This window comes from Piliocolobus tephrosceles, chromosome 4 (assembly GCF_002776525.5).
Source record: "Piliocolobus tephrosceles isolate RC106 chromosome 4, ASM277652v3, whole genome shotgun sequence".
Taxonomy (NCBI): Eukaryota; Metazoa; Chordata; class Mammalia; order Primates; family Cercopithecidae; genus Piliocolobus; species Piliocolobus tephrosceles.
Genome location: NC_045437.1, coordinates 157,561,978 through 157,581,916, shown reverse-complemented (window position 1 = coordinate 157,581,916; position 19,939 = coordinate 157,561,978). Strand labels below are relative to the sequence as shown.

The 19,939-nt window shown below is 42.5% G+C and overlaps 2 protein-coding genes across 19 annotated transcripts in view; one reads left to right on the top strand and one right to left on the bottom strand.

Annotated features, from left to right (window-relative positions):
* LOC111529568 overlaps positions 1-19,939 on the bottom strand; it is a 48,750-nt gene that overhangs the window by 14,145 nt on the left and 14,666 nt on the right. For 6 of the 13 annotated variants that reach the window (XR_002727477.3, XR_004228924.1, XR_002727478.3 and 3 more), the window contains exons 1-3: positions 14,826-16,038; positions 14,388-14,498; positions 11,768-11,873 (exon numbers count right to left, since the gene is read on the bottom strand). Coding sequence is in view for 5 of the 13 variants with exons in the window: in XM_023196476.3 (XP_023052244.2) it covers positions 11,768-11,873; positions 14,388-14,449 (168 nt within the window). In the remaining 8 variants the exon portion in view is untranslated. The other 7 variants (XR_002727480.3, XR_004228925.1, XM_023196514.3 and 4 more) reach the window with 5 other exon arrangements.
* IRF1-AS1 (IRF1 antisense RNA 1) overlaps positions 14,982-19,939 on the top strand; it is a 66,597-nt gene continuing 61,639 nt past the window's right edge. Inside the window, exon 1 of one of the 6 annotated variants that reach the window (XM_023196542.3) lies at positions 14,982-15,388. In XM_023196542.3, coding sequence (XP_023052310.1) covers positions 15,278-15,388 — 111 coding nt within the window. In that variant the 5' untranslated portion in view covers positions 14,982-15,277. The remainder of the gene's footprint in view (positions 15,389-19,939) is intronic. The other 5 variants (XM_023196548.3, XM_023196557.3, XM_023196561.3 and 2 more) reach the window with 5 other exon arrangements.

The window sequence follows — 19,939 nt, the reverse complement described above, 5'->3', positions numbered from 1 at the left end:
GCACTAAAAAAGTAAAAGCCCCAGGAACAGCTATGGTCTGGAGCTCCCAGCAAGATCAATGCAGAAGGTGGGTGATTTCTGCATATCCAACTGAGGTACCCGGCTCATCTCACTGGACTACTTAGACAGTGGGTGCAGCCCACAGATGGCAAACCGAAGTGGGGGGAGGGGCGTCGCCTCACCCAGGAAGTGCAAGAGGTTGGGGAACTCCCTCCCCTAGCCAAGAGAAGCCATGTGAGACTATGCCATGTGAAATGGTGCACTCTGGCCCAGATAGTACGCTTTTGCCACAGTCTTCACAACCTGCAGACCAGGAGATTCCTTCTGGTGCCTATACCTCCAGGCCCTGAATTTCAAGCACAAAACAGGGTGGCCATTTGGGCAGACACCAAGCTAGCTGCAGGATTTTTTTTTCATTCCCCAGTGGTGCCTGGAACGCCAGTGAGGCAGAACCGTTCACTCCCCCAGAAAGGGGGGCTGAAGCCAGGGAGCCAGGTGGTCTTGCTCAGCGGATCCCACCCCCATGGAGTCCAGCAAGCTAAGATCCACTGACTTGAAATTCTCACTGCCAGCACAGCAGTCTGAAGTCAACCTGGGACTCCTGAGCTTGGTTGGGGGAGGGGCGTCTGCCATTACTGAGGCTTGAATAGGCAGTTTTCCCCTCACAGTGTAAACAAAGCTCCTGGGACTGCAGTCCGGCAAAGCTACTGTAACCAGACTGCCTCTCTAGATTCCTCCTCTCTGGGCAGGGCATCTCTGAAAGAAAGGCAGCAGCCCTAGTCAGGGGCTTATAGATAAAATTCCCATCTCCTTGGAACAGAGCACCTGGGGGAAGGGGCAGCAGTGGGTGCAGCTTCAGCAGACTTAAATGTTGTGCCTGCCAGTGCTGAAGAGAGCAGCAGATCTCCCAGCAGAGTGCTTGAGCTCTGCTAAGGGACAGACTGCCTCCTCAAGAGGGTCCCTGACCCCCGGGCCTCCTAACTGTGAGACACCTCCCAACAGGGGTCGACAGACACCTCATACAGGAGCGCTCTGGCTGGCATCTGGAGGGTGCCCCTCTGGGATGAAGCTTCCAGAGGTAGGAACAGGCAACAATATTTGCTGTTCTACAGCCTCTGCTGGTGATACCCAGGCAAACAAGGTCTGGAGTGGACCTCCAGCAAACTCTAGCAGTCCTGCAGCAGAGGGGCCTGACCATTAGAAGGAAAACTAGCAAACAGAAAGGAACAGCATCAACATCAACATCAAGAAAAAGGACGCCCACACAAAAACCCCATCCAAAGGTCATCAACATCAAAAACCAAAGATAGATAAATGCACTAAGACGAGGAAAAACCAGCACAGAAAGGCTGAAAATTCCAAAAACCAGAACGCCTCTTCTCCTCCAAAGGACCACAACTCCTCACCAGCAAGGGAACAAAACTAGACAGAGAATGAGTTTGACAACATGACAGAAGTAGGCTTCAGAAGGTGGATAATAACAAACTCCCGCGAGCTAAAGGGGTATATTCTAACCCAGTGCAAGGAAGCTAAGAACCTTGAAAAAAGGTTAGAGGAATTACTAACTAGAATAACCAGTTTAGAGAAGAACATAAATGACCTGATGGAGCTGAAAAACACACACAATAACTTTGTGAAGCATACACAAGTATCAATAGCCAAATTGATCTAGCAGGAGAAAGGATATCAGAGATTGACGATCAGCTTAATGAAATAAAGCATGAAGACAAGATTAGAGAAAGAAGAATGAAAAGGAAAGAATAAAGCCTCCAAGAAATATGGGACTATGTGAAAAGATGAAATCTACATCTGATTGGTGTACCTGAAAGTGACAGGGAGAATGGAACCAAGTTGGAAAACTCTTCAGGATACTATCCAGGAGCCTAGCAAGACAGGCCAACATTCAAATTCAGGAAATACAAAGAACACCACAAAGATACTCCTCAAGAAGAGCAACCCCAAGACACATAATCGTCAGATTCACCAAGGTTGAAATGAAGGAAAAAAATGTTAAGGGCAGCCAGAGAGAAAGGATGGGTTACCCACAAAGGCAAGCCTATCAGACTAACAGCAGATCTCTCAGCAGAAACCTTACAAGCCAGAAGAGAATGGGGGCCAATATTCAACATTCTTAAAGAAAAGAATTTTCAACCCAGAATTTTATATCAAGCCAAAGTAAGCTTCATAAGTGAAGGAGAAATAAAATCCTTTCCAGACAGGCAAATGCTGAGAGATTTTGTCACCACCAGCCTGCCTTACAAGAGCTCCTGAAGGAAGCACTAAATATGGAAAGGAAAAACCTGTACCAACCACTGCAAAAATACACCAAATTGTAAAGACCATTGACGCTATGAAGAAACTGCATGATTTAATGGACAAAATAACCAGCTAGCATCATAATGACAGGATCAAATTCACACATAACAATATTAACCTTATATGTAAACGGGCTAAATGCCCCCAATTAAAAGACACAGGCAATTAAAAGCAAATTGGATAGAGTCAAGACCCATCAATTTGCTATATTCAGGAGACTCATCTCATGTGCAAAGACACACAAAGGCTCAAAATGAAGGGATGGAGGAATATTTACCAAACAAATGGAAAGCAAAAAAGCAGGGATTGCATTCCTAGTCTCCATTAAAACAGACACTAAGCCAACAAAGATCAAAAAAGACAAAGAAGGGCATTACATAATGGTAAAGGGATCAATGCAACAAGAAGAGCTAACTGTCCTAAATATATATGCAACCAATACAGGAGCACCCAGATTCATAAAACAAGCTCTCAGAGACATGCAAAGAGGCTTAGATTCCCACACAATAGTAGTGGGAGACTTTAACACCACATTGTCAATATTAGATTGAGACAGAAAATTAATAAGGATATTCAGGACTTGAACTCAGCTCTGGGCCAACCAGACCTAAAAGACATCTACGGAACTCTCCACCCCAAATCAACAGAATATACATTCTTATCAGCACCACATCACACTTATTCTAAAATTGACCACATAATTGGAAGTAAAACACACCTCAGGCCGGGCGCGGTGGCTCAAGCCTGTAATCCCAGCACTTTGGGAGGCCGAGACGGGCGGATCACGAGGTCAGGAGATCGAGACCATCCTGGCTAACACGGTGAAACCCCGTCTCTACTAAAAATACAAAAACTAGCTGGGCGAGGTGGCGGGGCGCCTGTAGTCTCAGCTACTCGGGAGGCTGAGGCAGGAGAATGGCGTAAACCCGGGAGGCGGAGCTTGCAGTGAGCTGAGATCCGGCCACTGCACTCCAGTCCCGGCGACAGAGCAAGACTCCGCCTCAAAAAAAAAAAAAAAAAAAAAACACACCTCAGCAAATGCAAAAGAACAGAAATAATAACAAACAGTTTCTCAGACCACAGCACAATCAAATTAGAACTCAAATTAGAAACCAAATTTGTCCCTCCGGGGCGAAGCTTCCAGAGGAAGGATCAGGCAGCAATATTTGCTGTTCAGTAATATTTGCTCTTCTGCAATGTTTGCTGTTCTGCAGCCTCTGCTGGTGATACCCAGGCAAACAGGGTCTGGAGTGGACCTCCAGCAAACTTCAACAGACCTGCAGCTGAGGCACCTGACTGTTAGAAGGAAAACTAATAAACAGAAAGGAATAGCATCAACATCAATAAAAAGGACATCCACACCAAAACCCCATCTGTAGGGCATCAACATCAAAGACCAAAGGTAGATAAAATCACAAAGATTGGGAGAAACCAGAGCAGAAAAGCTGAAAATTCTAAAAGCTGGAGCACCTCTCCTCCTCCAAAGGATCACAGCTCCTTGCCAGCAATGGAACAAAGCTAGAAAGAGAATGACTTTGACGAGTTGACAGAAGTAGGCTTCAGAAGGTCGATAATAACAAACTTCTCCAAGCTAAAGGAGCATATTCTAACCTATCTCAAGGAAGCTAAAAACCTTGAAAAAGATTAGACGAATGGCTTCAGAAGGTCGGTAATAACAAACTTCTCCGAGCTAAAGGAGCATATTCTACCTATCTCAAGGAAGCTAAAAACCTTGAAAAAGATTAGACGAATGGCTAACTAGAATAAACAGCATAGAGAAGACCTTAAATGACCCGATGGAGCTGAAAACCATGGCACAAGAACTTCGTGATGCATGTACAAGCTTCAGTAGCCGATTTGATCAAGTGGAAGAAAGGGTATCAGTGATTGAAGATCAAATTAATGAAATGAAGCAAGAAGAGAAGTTTAGAGAAAAAAGAGTAAAAGGAAACTAACAAAGCTTCCAAGAAATATGGGACTATGTGAAAAGACCAAATCTACATTTGATTGGTGTACCTGAAAGTGACAGGGAGAATGGAACCAAGTTGGAAAACACTCTTCAGGATATTATCCAGGAGAACTTCCCCAACCTAGCAAGGCAGGCCAACATTCAAATTCAGGAAATACAGAGAACACCACAAAGATACTTCTCAAGAAGAGCAACCCCAAGACACATAATTGTCAGATTCACCAAGGTTGAAATGAAGGAAAAAATGTTAAGGGCAGCCAGAGAGAAAGGTCGGGTTACCCACAAAGGCAAGCCCATCAGACTAACAGTGGATCTCTCAGCAGAAACCCTACAAGCCAGAAGAGAGTAGGGGTCAATATTCAACGTTCTTAAAGAAAAGAATTTTCAACCCAGAATTTTATATCAAGCCAAAGTAAGCTTCATAAGTGAAGGAGAAATAAAATCCTTTACAGACAAGCAAATGCTGAGAGATTTTGCTACCACCAGCCTGCCTTACAAGAGCTCCTGAAGGAAGCACTAAACATGGAAAGGAACAACCAGTACCAGCCACTGCAAAAACATGCCAAATTGTAAAGACCATCAATGCTAGGAAGAAACTGCATCAGCTAACGAGCAAAATAACCAGCTAGCATCATAATGACAGGATCAAATTCACACATAACAATATTAATCTTTAATGTAAATAGGCCAAATGCCCCAATTAAAAAACACAGACTGGCAAACTGGATAAGGAGTCAAGACCCATCAGTGTGCTATATTCAGAAGACCCATCTCATGAGCAAAGACACACATAGGCTCAAAATAAAGGGATGGAGGAAGATCTACCAAGCAAATGGAAAGCAAAAAAAGAAACCTGTAATCCTAGTTTCTGATGAAAACAGACTTTAAACCAATAAAGCTCAAAAGAAACAAAGAAGGGCATTACATAATGGTAAAGGGATCAATTCAACAAGAAGACCTAACTATCCTAAATATATATGCACCCAATACAGGAGCACCCAGATTCATAAAGCAAGTCCTTAGAGACCTACAAAGAGAGTTAGACTCCCACACAATAATAATGGGAGACTTTAACACCCCACTGTCAATATTAGACAGATCAATGAGACAGAATGTTAATAAGGATATCCAGGACTAGAACTCAGCTCTGCACCAAGCGGACCTAACAGACATCTACAGAACTCTCCACCCCAAATCAACAGAATATACATTCTGCTCAGCACCACATCACACTTATTCTAAAATTGAACACATAACTGGAAGTAAAGCACTCCTCAGCAAATGTAAAAGAACAGAAATTATAACAAACTGTCTCTCAGATCACAGTGCAACCAAATTAGAACTCAGGATTAAGAAACTCACTCAAAACCATACAACTACATGGAAACTGAACAACCTGCTCCTGAATGACTACTGGGTACATAAAGAAATGAAGGCAGAAATAAAGATGTTCTTTGAAACCAATGAGAACAAAGATACAACATACCAGAATCTCTGGGACACATTTAAAGCAGTGTGTAGAGGGAAATTTATAGCACTAAATGCCCACAAGAGAAAGCAGGAAAGATCTAAAATCGACACCCTAACATCACAATTAAAAGAACTAGAGAAGCAAGAGCAAACACATTCAAAAGCTAGCAGAAAGCAAGAAATAACTAAGATCAGAGCAAAACTGAAGGAGATAGAGACAGAAAAACCCTTCAAAAAAATCAATGAATCCAGGAGCTGGTTTTTTGAAAAGATCAGCAAAATTGATAGACCGCCAGCAAGACTAATAAATAATAGAAGAGAGAAGAATCAAATAGACACAATAAAAAATGATAAAGAGGATATCACCACCAATCCCACAGAAATACAAACTACCATCAGAGAATACTTTAAACACCTCTATGCAAATAAACTAGAAAATTTAGAAGAAATGGATAAATTCCTGGACACATACACCTTCCCTAGACTAAACCAAGAAGAAGTGGAATCTCTGAATAGACCAATAACAGGCTCTGAAATCGAGGCAATAATTAATAGCCTACCAACCAAAAAAAGGCCAGGACCAGACAGATTCACAGCCAAATTCTACCAGAGGTACAAAGAGGAGCTGGTACCATTTCTTCTGAAACTATTCCAATCAATAGAAAAAGAGAGAATCCTCCCTAACTCATTTTATGAGGCCAGCATCATCCTGATACCAAAGCCTGATAGAGACACAACAAAAAAGGAGAATTTTACACCAATATCCCTGATGAATGTCGATGCTAAAATCCAGTAAAATACTGGCAAACCAAATCCAGCAGCACATCAAAAAGCTCATCCACCACGATCAAGTCAGCTTCATCCCTAGGATGCAAGGCTGGTTCAACATACACAAATCGATAAACGTAATCCATCACATAAACAGAACCAACGACAAAAAACACATGATTATCTCAATAGATGCAGAAAAGGCCTTCGACAAAATTCAAAAGCCCTTCATGCTAAAAACTGTCAATAAACTAGGTATTGATGGAACGTATCTTAAAATAATAAGAGCTATTTATGACAGACCCACAGCCAATATCATACTGAATGGGCAAAAACTGGAAACATTCCCTTTGAAAACCAGGACAAAACAAGGATGCCCTCTCTCACCACTCCTATTCAACATAGTGTTGGAAGTTCTGGCCAGGGCAATCAGGCAAGGGAAAGAAATAAAGGGTATTCAATTAGGAAAAGAGGAAGTCAAGTTGTCCCTGTCTGCAGATGACATGATTGTATATTTAGAAAACCCCATCATCTCAGCCTAAAATCTCCTTAAGTTGATAAACAACTTCAGCAAAGTCTCAGGATAGAAAATCAATGCAGAAAAATCACAAGCATTCCTATACACCAATAACAGACAAACAGAGAGCCAAATCATGATTGAACTCCCATTCACAATTGGTACAAAGAGAATAAAATACTAGGAATCCAACTTACAAGGGATGTGAAGGACCTCTTCAAGGAGAACTACAAACCACTGCTCAATGAAATAAAAGAGGACACAAAAAAATGGAAGAACATTCCATGCTCATGGATAGGAAGACTCAATATCGTGAAAATGACCATACTGCCCAAGGTAATGTGTAGACTCAATGCCATCCCCATCATGCTACCAATAACTTTCTTCACAGAATTGGAAAAAAACTACTTTAAAGTTCATATGGAACCAAAAAAGAGCCCGCATAGCCAAGACAATCCTAAGCAAAAAGAACAAAGCTGGAGGTATCATGCTGCCTGACTTCAAGCTATACCACAAGACTACAGTAACCAAAATAGCATGATACTGGTACCAAAACAGATATATAGATTAATGGAACAGAACAGAGGCCTCAGAAATAACACCACACATCTACAACCATCTGATCTTTGACAAACCTGACAAAAACAAGAAATGGGGAAAGGAATCCCTATTTAATAAACGGTGCTGGGAAAACTGGCTAGCCATATGTAGAAATCTGAAACTGGATCCCTCTCTTACGCCTTATACAAAAATTAATTCAAGACAGATTGAAGACTTAAATGTTAGACCTAAAACCATAAAAACCCTAGAAGAAAACCTAGGCATTCAGGACATAGGCATGGGCATAGGCATGGGCATAGGCATGGGCAAGGACTTCATGAATAAAACACCAAAAGCAATGGCAACAAAAGCCAAAATTGACAAATGGGATCTAATTAAACTACAGAGCTTCCACATGGCAAAAGAAACTACCATCAGAATGAACAGGCAACCTACAGAATGGGAGAAAATTTTTGCAATCTACCCATCTGAAAAAGGGCTAATATCCAGAATCTACAAAGAACTTAAACAAATTTACAAGAAAAAAACAAACGGGGCAAAGTACATGAACAGACACTTCTCAAAAGAAGACATTTATGCAGCCAATAGACACATGAAAAAATGCTCATCATCACTGGTCATCAGAAAAATGCAAATCAAAACCACGATGAGATACCATCTCACGCCAGTTAGAAGGGTGATTATTAAAAAGTCAGGAAACAACAGATGCTACAGAGGATGTGGAGACATAGGAACGCTTTTACACTGTTGGTGGGGCTGCAAATTAGTTCAACCATTGTGGAAGACAGTATGGCGATTCCTCAAGGATCTAGAACCAGAAATACCATTTGACCCAGCAATCCTATTACTGGGTATATACCCAAAGGATTATAAATCATGCTACTATAAAGACACATGCACACGTATGTTTATTGTGGCACTATTCACAATAGCAAAGACTTGGAACCAACCCAGTTGCTCATCAATGATAGACTGGATTAAGAAAATGTGGCACATATACACCATGGAATACGATGCAGCCATAAAAAAGAATGAGTTCATGTCCTTTGCAGGAACATGGATGAAGCTGGAAACCATCATTCTCAGCAAACTATCACAAGGACAGAAAACCAAATACCACATGGTCTCACTCATAGGTGGAAGTTGAACAATGAGAACACATGGACACAGGGTGGGGAACATTACACACCGGGGCCTGTCGGTGGGTGGCGGCTGAGGGAGGGATAGCATTAGAAGAAATACCGAATGTAAATGAGTTGATGGGTGCAGCAAACCAACATGGCACATGTATACCTATGTAACAAACCTGTACATTGTACGCATGTACCCTAGAACTTAAAGTATTTTTTAAAAAGAATGCTAAAGGGCCAGGCACAGTGGCTCATGCCTATAATCCCAGCACTTTGGGAGGCCAAGGCAAGCAGATCACCTGAAGTTAGGAGTTCGAGACCAGGTTGGTCAACATGGTGAAACTCTGCCTCTACTGAAAATACAAAAATTAGCCAGGCTGGTGGCACATGTCTGTAATCCCAGCTACTTGGGAGTCTGAGGCACGAGAATTGCTTGAACTAGGGAGGCAGAGGTTGCAGTGAGCTGAGATTGAGCCACTGTACTCCAGCCTGGACAACAGAGCAAGGAGACTCCATCTCAAAAAAAAAAAAAAAGAAAAAAAGCTAAAGGGAATCTTTCAGGCTAAAATGAAAGGACACTAGCCAGTAACTTGAATACTTGAATCTGCATGAAGGAATAATGAACATGGGGAGAGGTAGCTACCTAAGTAAATATAAAGGGCAGTATTAATTTTTTTTCTATCCTTTCTTTTTTTAAAAGACAACTGCATAAAGCAATAATTAAAATTTAGGTTGATGAGCACACAATGTGTAAAGACGTAATTTGTGGAAATACAATATAAAGGGGGTAGAGCTGAATAAGAATAAAGTGTATAATATTGAAATTAATCTAAACTAGGTTGTTACAAATTAATATATGAATTGTAATCTCCAGGGCAATTATTAAGAAAACAAATAAATAATATATACTTTAAAAGATACAGATTTAGAATTATCCTAGAAAATACGGATTTAACACAAAAGAAAGCAGTAATGAAGGAATTGAGGAGGAAAAAAGACAAAAGGCATAGAAAACAAATAGCAAAATTGCAGGAGTAAGTCCTTTTCAGTAATTATATTAAATGTAACTCTTCAATTAAAAGGCAGAGATTTGCCAAATAGATTTTAAAATCATGATACAACTATTATGATATCTACAACAGTTTCAATTTAGATTCAAAGACACAAATAGGTTGAAAATTAAAAGGTGCAAAATATCTTCCATACAAATAACCAAAAGAGAGTTTGAATGGCTATATTAATATCAGACAAATAGACTTTAACACGAAACTTAGACAAAGAAGGTCATTATATTACGATAAAAGGGTCTAACTTTCACATATTTTTAATGCATTTCAACTCCTGATATGACACACTTTTAGCTTTCTATTTCTCCTTGACACTCCTGCCTCCATCCATACGTTGTCCTCCTTCATCTCTGACTACCCCAATTCTATTCATGTTCAAGGTTTACCCCATGACATCCTCTTTCTTGGAGGCACTATGGCTTTGGCTAAGTGCGCAGACCCAGAGCAGATAAGCATGTGGTCCAAAAGTAGATATCTTCACTTACTAGCTCTATAACTTTGGGGAAGTCACTTAACTTTTCTGAGACTGTTTCCTTAACTGTAAAATTCCTTACCTATATCAGGTTTCTATAAAGATTAAATTAGATCTTGCATGTAAATTATAATGTAATTATTGGCCTACAAATAATTAGTCCTTATCATATTATGCTTGGTTCCATGAGGGAAATTGTAACTACCTTTGGGGGAAAAGACAGGCTTATCCCTAAGGTGCTTAAGTAGTACACTCACTGTACATTTGGTAGTTTAAAAAAATATTTAACAAATACTTTCACTCATTCATCCTTGAATGAGAGAGAGAGCCCTCAGGAAAACATCATTCATGAATCCCACACCTACTTCTTTCTCTTTTTAGACCAAGCAGACTAATAGTATCTGGGCTTCCTGACAGCTTGGGAACAAAGCATGTAAACTTGCCTACTGTCAGCCTCCACACCAACATGAGATGGATATGGGCTGCCTGGGGTGTGCAGTCGGTGAAGGAAATGCCATACTTGACTATGATAGAGTGCCATGTTCAAATATTCATGTAGTACTCATGATTTGTGTTCAAGCCTCCTTCCATGGAAAGAACCAGCGGTAGACCTGAAGAGCTCTGCCTTCAGACAGATGATTCACTCAGAACAGGTTGCTGGTGACTGAACCTCAGTGACAGGGTCATCCTTTGTCACCCAGCTTTCCAAGGGCACCTTGCTCACGGAGGCTAAGCTCAGAGTGAAAGTGCCTTTTGGAGTGCTAGCTTCTTTCTACCAACAATGATAGATTTCCATCTGTGCTGCCAAACGGGTAAGTTCTTTCCTTAAGGAGCACTTATAAAAGATGACTTCCAGGCCAGGTGCAGTGACTCACGCCCGTAATCCCAGCACTTTGGGAGGCCGAGGTGGGTGGATCACCTGAGGTCTGGAGTTCGCAACCAGCCTGGCCAACATGATGAAACCCTGTCTCTACTAAAAAAAATACAAAAATTAGCTGGGTGTGGTGGTGCACACCTGTAATCCCAGCTACTTGGGAGGCAGAGGCAGGAGAATCACTTGAACCTGGAAGGCAGAGATTGCAGTGACCTGAGACCGCACCATCACACTCCAGCCTAGGGAACAAGAGTGAAACTCCATCTCAAAAAAAATAAAAAAGAAAGACTTCCTTTTGCCAGAAAACTAAGGGCCCCCAAAGTAAAATTATTTCCCTTTGGCTGTTCAGGAACAATTGCTCATCCCCTTTCGATTTTTTGACTTTTAATTCCTCCTCAAGGAAGTTAAAGGATGTTTTTTGCTATTGATACGTTGTGCTTTTCTAGAGGGAAATAGTTCTAATATTGAGATCTAAACTGAGAATTGCTGATTATCCATGGAACAAGCATTTTAAAAACAAGACCAGACCCTAGCTCCCACAGAGGACATGGTTGATAGCTTAGTACCAAAGCACAAGCATTATCTTCTGAGTGGGAAAGCAGATATGGAGCTTCCTTGCTCACCTGACACCTGAGCCAACATGTGCAGAATTGGAGCCTTCCAAAACGTGGGCCTTTTCCAACGTTCTCCAAGTCAAGGAAGGGCATCATTGTGTCAGCTTGGGTCCTCCTAGAGCAGACACCAAAGTGGAATTAAACCTGGAAGAGTTTATTGGGGAAAATGCGTATGAAGAACAAAGAGGAGCAGAAGCAAGAGTAAGCAGAATGAGCCTTACACCATAATGCAGGTCTGACCCTTGTGAAAGAGGAGAGGGAAGGTGGGAGGAGTAGATAGGAAGAGCCTCTGACTGCAGAGCCATTCTGAGAAAGTGCTGGCCAGGCTGACAGGAAGCCCCAGAGTACAAGTGGCCTATTAGAGGAGTTTCGCCTCTGGCATTCTCTCTTACAGTGTCAAATGCATCCTGTAGCATTTAGGATGGCATTCTATATTTGACCAATTTTTGATTGTTTTATTACCTCACTCAAGAGTGTTTCCCGAGGGCAGAGACGACATTTATTTTTGCTCATCACTGAATCCCCAGCATTAGCAGGGTGGCTGCATTTTGAGGTTGCCACAGACTATTTGTTGAATGAAGTATCTAAAAGGGTTATTTTTTTCATTTTTATCTGAATCACACATCAGGTATTTTTTTCCTAACCAGTGACTCCTAAGTTAGATGCTGCTTGCACCACGCTTTCATTCCATTTATATCATTCTTCAGCTGTGTTGCGTGATCGTCAGCTGTGCCCCGCCCCCCAACCCTCCATTGCCCGCTTCTGTAGTAAAGTCTTTTGGGACTGGCCTTGGACTTGGACTTTTGCTTCTTTTGTGTCTTCATTGACTATCAGTGCAGGCCTGGATAAAGTGCTTGTTGCAGAACTTGCTACTGCACAAACTTTTGTTCCAGGGTTAGATCACGAAGGGTAGTAAGGAAAACAGAGCTGTCTCCAAAAGGTGGGATAGAACGCTGTCCTTTAGAAGTTAAATTATAAATCAAGCCAATCAGAGCAAAGACACAAAATGTCTCCATAAAGAAAAATAAGGGCTGCAAGACCTTACTGGGTAATATTACTCAGTAATGCCTTGCTCTATCTAAAAATGTATCCATCTGAGGAGGGGCGGCCTGAGTACCCTGATAAGGAGAGCCTCATCGACACAAACAGATGGTGTCCACCAGGCCCCATCTAGGGAGAGGGGCAGGCCAGGCCAGCAGGGATGAGTGAACAGTCCTCCCTACAGGTTTTGACCTGTGTTGTGGAAGAAGACATCCCACATTGCCCAAGCCTGATATCATTAACCGTTTAAGTCAGACAATTCACTCTTCTGATTCTGATTTTAGGCTCACTAAGCCACCTTCTGACTCCTGGGCTCCAAACTGTATGGCTACAAGAAGAGAATATACTCATCAGGTGGCCTCAAGTCCTGTGTTCCTGACAGTCTTGCTTCTAACAGGAATGGCTAAGCTGTAGATTTTGGGATCAGATGGCCTTGATTCAAACCCTGCCACTAATATACATAGTAACTATGTGACCTTGGGATTTCCTTCATCTTTTTTTCTCCCAAATGAAAAATAAATAGGTTATAATACACCACATGATAGTAGGGAGAATTAAATGAGGTAATGCAAGTAATGCATTTAGCAGAGCACCTCTGTAGCAAATAAGTGAATGAAATCTATAAATTGGTATTCTGACTTTATGCAACAGTGCTAATCAACTATGGAACACTGGAAGTCAGATGAGATTTTTGGTCCCACAAAGTCAAGGACAAAACCTTTGGAAGTCGCCAAGATGAAAGACTTCAGGCCGGCTTTCAACTCCTGATGCTCTCTGTTCACATGTGTGATGTCTATAAACGGTAACCAGGATTTGACTTATCTTCTTATATCTCTTCCATCTTTTCCTGATCTTCATCTTCCCAAACATAGTTTTTATGCAGAAGCAGATTTAACTCTACTTTGCTATCTTGGAGTCAAGAATTGTCCTATAAGGAGGAAAAGGCTCCAAGATTTGCCTTTTTTGTTTTGTTTTTCTTTTTCCTTCATACTACAGACTAAAAGTATCATCTTCTGGACAGAGAAATAGGCTGTTGTTTTTGTAAGGTCATCGTTTGGCCTGCCCCACTTTCCCACCTGCTCTTGAGGGAACTATTGCAAGAACACATACAAGCCCCTACATCAGTCACAGACCAGGGTCTCCATCTTGCAGGGAATGTGCCCAAATTACAAACAGGTAAACCAAAGTGACTCTGGGCAGATTTAATAGTTTATTTGGGTTTCTTGTTCCAGTTATAACAGACTGCTCTATGTTTGCTCTGTGGCAAAAACTTTAATGTTTGCTCTGCAACAAACGTACACACAGGGCAAATTGTGTTTGGAGTATGGTGTCTTGCCAATGTTTTCTAAAAGCAAGTGAATAGAAATGCTTGCAAAAAAGTATCTTCAGACCTCAGTGGCCAGCGCTGAACACTGCTATAGGAATGTCCATTAAACGTTGTGGCCGTGCTCTGCTCTAACAAAAACCAGGTTCCATGGCATAATTGTAGGGGCTGTCAGGCTAAGTTTGAGACACCTTCCAAAAAAAATTTCAGGGCTTCCTCAGTCTTTAAACTCCAGAAAATATTGTCCAAACCTTAACAACTAACCTGTTATCATGGAGATAGCTCCAAGTTGATGCACTGGCCATTGGAGAATGTCTATCAAGCATCCAGGTAAATAATGACTTGGTTGCTGCCCTCAAGGAACCTACCTAGAGGCTGACAGAAAATTTTAAGTATTTTTTCCTTCTATTGTTCGTTCCTAAAATTCTGGCGGTAGGTATGATTATTATTCCCATCCCACAGGGGAAGTAACTAAGTCTAACTACTTGAATATTTTGTCCCAAATCACTAACAACAAGAGATGGCCAGACACTGAACCCTGGAATCTCTAAATGTTTAGATATTGATGGGCACCGCTTAGACCAGGGAGTCCAAACCATAGGCTTGCTGCTCCAGTTTCTCTTCTCGGATGGAGGGACCCCCATTTCACCGAGATCATTGACTTTTGGGTTCTCCGCTGACCCCAGATGAGATGCCTGGTACCTCGTGGTCAAGTTCCCTCCAACGAGGACTCCTCAGAGGCTTGGTCCCAGCTGCTCAGGCTGGCACCCGCCTCCTCAGGCCAGAGCCCGAAGCGCCGCCAGCGGTCAGGTCCCGGGCCGGCTGCCAGCCACAGGCTCAAGTAAACGCTGAATGAAGGGCAGATGGAGGAACCTGTCCTGGTCCGGCGAGAGAGCCGCGGGCGCCTTTCCGCTTACCGCGGGCCTGCCCAGCCTCCCGTCCAGCCCGGGCCCGGGTCCCGCCGAGGCAGGTGTGCGCGGCGGACTCGCTCTCGGGCACTCGGCGAGACCGAGCTCCACCCCGAACGCCACCGGGCAGGCCACGCGCAGACCCGAGCCCAGGGCCCCCGCCTCTGGCTGCCGGCCCGCGCTCGGCCCCGGTCCCGCCTCCCGGAGGTTTTCGCTTTCGCTTTCCTGCCGATGTAGTTGAGGAAAATGAAAGTGGTTGTGTCCAGGACAGGCGCAGCTGCCGTTCCCGACGAGGGGCGCAGAATGCGGCGGCGGCCAGCCTGGAGCGCAGGCCCTGGGGCGCCCGCGCCGGGCGAGGTAAGCGCAGCCCCTCCGCGGCCGCCTCGCGGGCTCCTCCTTGCGGACCCGGCGGGCCCGACGCCAGGCGTTTGACCCGGGCAGGGTCTGGGGTTCTGCCGTGGGGGCGGGGAGGGCCTGAGACTAGGCACCCCTGGGTTTCGTGGCTTTGAGCCTCCAGGGCGGGCTGGAAGACCTGGGAGGCCTCAGACAAGCGTGCCAAGGGGCTAGCAGCCCGGGGTCGAGCTGGGACCGTGGCAAGTCGGGCCACCTGAGCACACCTTTCCTTTTTGTAGAGCACCGACCTCCCTGGGTGTTGGTAAAAATCAAAAGTGGGAGGGTGTACGTAAAATACCGAGCAGAATGCCTAACCTGAGCTCATAGTCTACTCCCTCTGACCTGTCAGACTCATTTTTCCCACTGGGCCCCACCCCATCCCTCGTGGAGTTTGCGTAAGTTTCCTAGATCTGGTGCACCTGGGGACGCTTGGGGTGCCTTCCAAGTGTTCCCTGACCAAGCAAGCTGGCAGCTCATCTCCCTTGATCGCAGGCATGGAGAGCAACGAGGCCAGGATGTGGCCCTATTGCCCCGGCCCTGTCCATGTGAAGTCAGGGCCTCACTCTGCTGGGGCCCCCATCCCAGGGCTAGCATAGATGGTCAGGGATAGGTGCACTCACAGACGGAGTCCCTCCCACACCAGGAAATTTCCAGTCCACTGCATCTGCCAGCAGAAGCATGAAAGATGCGTGCCACCTCGTCTTTGTCCTTTATCAAGTATAGACAACTCATTCTTGGTGTGCAGGAAGGGGTTCCCCCCGCCCCACCCCTCCCCCCCAGCGCTGTGGAAACAGCCCCTGCACTTAAGGCGTTCCCCATCCCCTGAGGAGAGAAAATAATGTATTCAAGTTACCCATAAGGCAGGTTGTGCAGAACAAGGACAGATGAGTGAAAGAGCTAAGAGCTAAGAGTAAAGTGACTAAATCATCAGGCACTTAACTTACATTTAAGTAATGTCAGCTTTTGCAGGCCAATACCAAGAATCCCCTTTAACTCAATTTTTGTCTCAATAATAATGAATTCAACCTAATCACACAGATCTGATCATAAGACCCATTACTGAAACAAAACTTGAATGATCTTAACTTTGATAAAACCATCTGAATTTGACAAAGATGGTCTAAGGTCCTAAGTTTTAAAACATGGGGTCCCCCGCTGCTCTACCCCGGGATGGTGTTGAGTACTGATTGCTTTTAGAAAATGGTGCTGTTGCTGGGCACGGTGGCTCACACCTGTAATCCCAGCACTTCAGGAGGCTGAGGCGGGCAGATTACTTGAGATTGGGAGTTTGAGACCAGCCTGACCAACACGGAGAAACCCCATCTTTACTAAAAATACGAATAATTATTTGTATTTTTAGTATGTGCCGGGCGTCATGGCACATGCCTATAATCCCAGCTACTCGGGAGGCTGAGGCAGGAGAATTGCTTTCACCTGGGAGGTAGAGGTTGCAGTGAGCCAAGATCACGTCACCGCACTCCAGCCTGGGCAACGAGAGCTAAACTCCATCTAAAAAAAAAAAAAAATCAAATAAGAAAATGCTGCTGTTTTCATGAGCCAGAAAATTAGATGCACTTCCGTTCACATTCCATTGGCATGAACTAGTCTCATGGGTCTCACCTAATTGTAAGGTGGCTGGGAAATGTAGCCTGGTGGTGTTCCCAGGAGGAAGAGAACAGAGAGACTGGTGAGTACTAGTAACCTCTTCCACAATCGACTAATGCAGTGAATTACTTTATCGTGATGTATTTGTAATATACTTTTGCATTTGATTAGGTAATATTTAGGAGTTTAACATCCATGTTTTTAAGTGAAACTATCCTGTATTTTTCTTTATTTGTACAGTCCATATTTAGCATTTCAAAATTAAGTAACCTTAAGTTGGGCAATGTTTTCTCTTTTTTTCTATCTTCTAAAGCAACTCCATTAAGATAGAGATTTTCTGCTCCTTGGAAGTTAGTAGAAGGCACTTGTAAAATGTTCTGGGTCTGAAACTCTATGGGGAAGAGGTTTCAAAATTATTTGAGTCTCTTAAGTAGTTATACACATTTTTTGTGCCAAATTTGGTAATTTTTATTTTCTAGAAATGTATTCATTTCATCTGTATTTTCAAATGTGTTATCATGTATTTATATTATTCTTTATACATTTTTAAATGTCTGTTTTATTTGTCATTTCTTCCTTTTTCTGTAATCTCATTATTTAAAAATCTTGTGTCAGTTATTCTTGATCAGTCTCACTAGAGGTTTGTCTACTTTCAAGTAAATACTTCGGGTTTTGTTAACCACCTTTTTTTTGGTCCTCTATGTCCTCTATTTCACTGATCCTGCCCTTACGTTTATTGCTCCGTTTTATTACGTTTATTATTACATTTGTTTTTTCATGCTCCTTTGGTCTTATGCTTTTGTAATAGATTCAAACAGTGTAGACATTTGTAAAGTGAGACAGGAACGTCCATTTCAGCCTCTATAGACAACCACAGATATCATATTGGGGTGTGTTTTTCTGGACCCTTTCCTATGCTTATAGAAATATTTTCCTACAACTTTCTAAACTGAAACTCATAGGTAAAACGCTCTCTTTAGGCAACCACAGATATCATATTGGGGTGTTTTTCTGGACCCTTTCCTATGCTTATACAAATATTTTTCTACAACTTTCTAAGCTGAAACTCATGGGCCTCTTTCTATGGTGTATACACACACATATGCATACATACGCACACATACACATCCATTAAAGTGCAATATGTACCATAATTTATCCATTTTCCATTCATGGGCATTTAGGGTGAAAGTCTTGATCTTTTAATAATGGAATTTAATTCATTCTTACTTACTTTGATCACTGATAAATGTGGTCTTATTTTTGCCATCTTGTTTTGCCGTGTATTTATCATGCAATTTTTTTTTCCTTGTGACTCTATGGATTCATCAAAGTGTGTTTGTCCTGTGTTTCATCTTTCCTTCTTTTTATTCAGTGAGTTGGAAGTTCTATATCTTACAATAGGCCATCATTTAGTTCTTAAGCTTAGATAAACTTGTATTTTTGTCTCTCACAAAAATCAGAACCAATAACCTCCTTCCAAACATAATAATTTTTTTTTTTTTTTTGAGACAGAATCTCGCTCTGTCACCCAGGCTGGAGTGCAGTGATGCAATCTCGGCTCACTGCAACCTCCACCTCCTGGGTTCAAGCACTTCACCTGTCTCAGCCTCCTGAGTAGCTAGGACTACAGGTGTGCACCACCATGCCCAGCAAATTTTTGTATTTTTAGTAGAGACGGGGTTTCACCATGTTGGCCAGGATGGTCTCAATCTCTTGACCTCGTATTCTGCCTGCCTTGGCCTCCCGAAGTGCTGGGATTACATAAGGATGTTTTTCACGTCTCTTTTTCCTCACCTTTTCCCCACAGGCACATGTACACATAGGTATCTGCCCGGGAATAACCTGAACAATTCCAATTGTTATTAATTCTTCTTGCTTCAAAATACACTTTCCTTTTTCTATGTTAGAAATATTAACAATTGCATTAGTCTACAATCTAACCTATTTGTGCAATTGCATATTATACCAGGATAGGAAAGTTTAAACATGTATTTCTTTTAGACTTTTCATTGACTTGCTGAAAATTTGTAGTGAATTATATCTTGAGTAATGCTTCTCTGGGTCTCTTATTTCCCAAAAGTATACTTTGGAATCCATGCAATTCTGATCCTTGTTTGACCTTTGCTGGCACAAAGGCATTTTGAAATATTTGCAAATGCTAAAGTCACTTCCTCATGTTTTACAGAGTTTACTTTAGCTTGGCGAAACCAAGTGCAGTATCAGTTTGTTGTAAGCTTACTACTAACTAAAGATTCATAAAATAGCCCTGCCCTAGGGTCAGGGACTAGCTAGAGGAGCATGAAAATAGTCTTTGAAGATTCAGCTGCTGGATATTTTACACCAAAAAGCTGAAACATTTTAACTATTTCAATATTTTGTTTATAGTACTTAATATTTGTGAACATGAAGGAAAATGGGCACTCTTATAGTAAAACTGTGGTAAAACTAACTTGGATGGTGTTTGAGCTCTGGTTATCAGAAGCTCCTTAAAGTGTCCATACCTTTTATCCCAGTTCTACTTCCAACAATATGTCCTAAGGCACGTTTTCGTAGGAGGTTATTTCAGGTGGCGCAGGGTAATTCTAGTTGGGACACATTTGCCACATTGTCTAACGCTGACTCACAGTGAGAAAGTTATTCCCATGCTCAATACCTTTTCAGTCTTCTGATCAAGGGAAGGAGAAAAACTTTAGCTTGGTGCTAGCATGCCTTCAACACCTCTCTCACTAAGCCTCTCTAATCTCCCATTTTATATAAAAGAATGAGCAAAGGGAGAGCAGTATTTTGACTCTATTTTAACCACAGTGTTTTTTTATTCCAATAAAACATATTATGATTGCCTTCATTTATGGCATATGATGTTGGTTTTCCACTTAAATCGGTTTGCTTTTTTTTTTTTTTTTTTTT